The 2,500-nt window shown below is 43.8% G+C and overlaps 1 protein-coding gene across 6 annotated transcripts in view; it reads right to left on the reverse strand.

Annotated features, from left to right (window-relative positions):
* Positions 1-2,500, reverse strand: part of LOC113813885 (phosphatidylinositol 3,4,5-trisphosphate 3-phosphatase TPTE2) — a 97,584-nt gene that overhangs the window by 21,759 nt on the left and 73,325 nt on the right. For all 6 annotated transcript variants that reach the window (XM_070138571.1, XM_070138576.1, XM_070138573.1 and 3 more), the window contains one exon: positions 555-716. In XM_070138571.1, the coding sequence (XP_069994672.1) occupies positions 555-716 (162 nt within the window). The remainder of the gene's footprint in view (positions 1-554; positions 717-2,500) is intronic.

The raw sequence follows: 2,500 nt of genomic DNA on the forward strand, positions 1-2,500 counted from the left end.
AATGATAAGAAAAAGAGAAAATAGGTTTCCTGGGCGTGCCATAAACTGGCGAAGGAAAACAGAAAGAGAGAGAGAGGAAAAACAGATAAAGACGGCAAACAAGAAAGAAAAAGACGAGGGAAGCACAGATGATGACAAAGAAACAGAAGGAGAAAGGTAAGAAAAAAAGAGAAAATAGGTTTCCTGAGCGTGCTACAAACTGGCGAAGGGAAGGAGAGAGACACACAGTGAGAAAAAAAGATAAAGGAAAAAATGAGGAGAAAAAAAAATGATATAAAGACGAGGGAAGCAGAGAAGCAGATAAAAAAGAAATAGAGGAATATAAAGAAATTATCCCCACAGATCTGTATACAGAAAGAGAGACAGAGAGAAAAAAGATAAAGACGACAAACAGAAAAAAACGAGAAAACAGAAAAATACAAAAGAAACAGGAAAAAAATACAGAAAGAGAGACAGAGAGAAAAAAGATAAAGACAGCAAACAGTAAAAAAAAAAGACCGAAACCAGAAAAAAAGAAACAGACAAAAAACAGAAAATCCCACAGATCTACATACTTTCCATTGGTCTCCTGGGCGTGTCCACTGATCTGGAAGTTGAGCTGTGACGGGTCGACGGAGCCATTGGGGGTGGAGCCAGCCGGGGAGGTCGCCCCGCCCACCACCTCCTTCTCGGGCGCCGGCATGGTCATCTCATTCTCGAACTTCTGATACTGTATCCTGCGGAGGGAGAGGAAGTGGGCGATTAGGATAAGGAGGAGGTGGGTGGAGGGGTGGGTGGGTGGGTGGGTGGAGGGGTGGGTGGGTGAGTGGAGGGGTGGGTGGGGTGGGGGTGGGTGGGTAGGGTGGGGGTGGGGGTGTAGCGGTTAGGATAAGGAGGAGGTGGGTGGAGGGTTGGGTGGGTGGGTGGGGGTGGGGGTGGGTGAGGGTGGGGGTGGGGGTGGGTGAGGGTGGGGTTGGTGGTGGGGGTGGTGGTGTAGAGGTTGGGCTAAGGGAGGAGGTGGGTGGAGGGGTGGGTGGGTGGGGGTGGGGTGGGGGGTGGGGGTGTAGCGGTTGGGATAAGGAGGAGGGTGGGTGGGTGGGTGGGGGGTGGGTAGGGGTGGGGGTGTAGTGGTTAGGATAAGGAGGAGGGGGTTGGGTGGAGGGTGAGGGGGTGGGGGTGGGTGGGGGGTGTAGCGGTTAGGATAAGGAGGAGGGGATGGAGGGGTGGGGGTGGGTGGGTGGGTAGGGGTGGGGGTGTAGCGGTTAGGATAAGGAGGAGGGGGTTGGGTTGGTGGGGTGGGTGGGTAGGGGTGGGAGTGTAGTGCTTAGGATAAGGAGGAGGTGGGTGGGTTGGTGGGTGGGGGGTGGGGGGTCCTATTAAGAGGAGGGATATCGTTATTAAGATTAGGGTTATCTTCAGGATTGTTGTTGTTGGTGGTGCTGTTGTTGCTGTTGTTGCTGTTGTTGTAGGGGAAATAGGAATTGTAGTTGTAGTGATCGTGATGGTGGTGGTGATGGTGATGATGACGCTAATGATGATGATGATGATGATGATGATAATGATGATGGTGATGATGATGAAGTGATGATGAAAATAATGTTAATGATGGTGACAATAACAGTCTATAGCTATAATAACCCCATCCCAACCACGACCATAATTCTCTCACAAGCAGACACAACCCCCCCCCTCCTCTTGACCAAGAAAAGTGTCAAGTTACTGCACGATCTGCAACATACGACCTCCAAACCGTCAAGAATAATTTACTATCTGCAATAAACTCAAGACGCACCAAAATGTGTATTTTCTCTCGTGATATTCTACACTGCAGTGGAAGGGGCCTCTATGCAATGATGCTGCCTTATACTGCAACTCATACTGCAGTTGCTAGAACGTATTCTCATTTTCTCCCTTGTCTGTTTCTGTTTATTTACACATTTCTTCGGTTTGTTTGCTTATCTATTCACTTATAGTATATCGTATATTTTTTCCTTTCTGAGGACCGAGGAAATTGGAAAGTTAAATCCTTTTGTTTGTTTTCTATTTATCTGTACGTCTATCTATCTATTTATCAATCTCCTTCTCTATCTATATATCTATTTATCAATCTCCTTCTCTATCTATATATCTATTTATCAATCTCCTTCTCTATCTATATATCTATTTATCAATCTCCTTCTCCATCTATATATCTATTTATCTATTATCATGCATTTTTATAAAAAATATCAACCAATTAAATTACGTCACTAAATATAGATGAATAAAAATTAGCATAAATATTCAGAATTACACAGCAAAGTGTTGCTGAAATAAATAGCACAAGTTAATGACTGCAGTTATTTTGGGCGTGTGTGATAAATCCAAAAGCAACGTTGCCATGTTAAGCAAAAAAAAAAAAAAAAAAAAAAAAAAAAAAAAGAATAATAATAATAAATAGAAAAAAGTAAATAAATAAACAAAAAATTAAACAGATAAACAAGATGAATGGATTAATGAATGAATAGAGGAACAAATAAAA

The sequence above is a fragment of the Penaeus vannamei genome, chromosome 24 (assembly GCF_042767895.1).
Source record: "Penaeus vannamei isolate JL-2024 chromosome 24, ASM4276789v1, whole genome shotgun sequence".
NCBI classification, from domain to species: domain Eukaryota; kingdom Metazoa; phylum Arthropoda; class Malacostraca; order Decapoda; family Penaeidae; genus Penaeus; species Penaeus vannamei.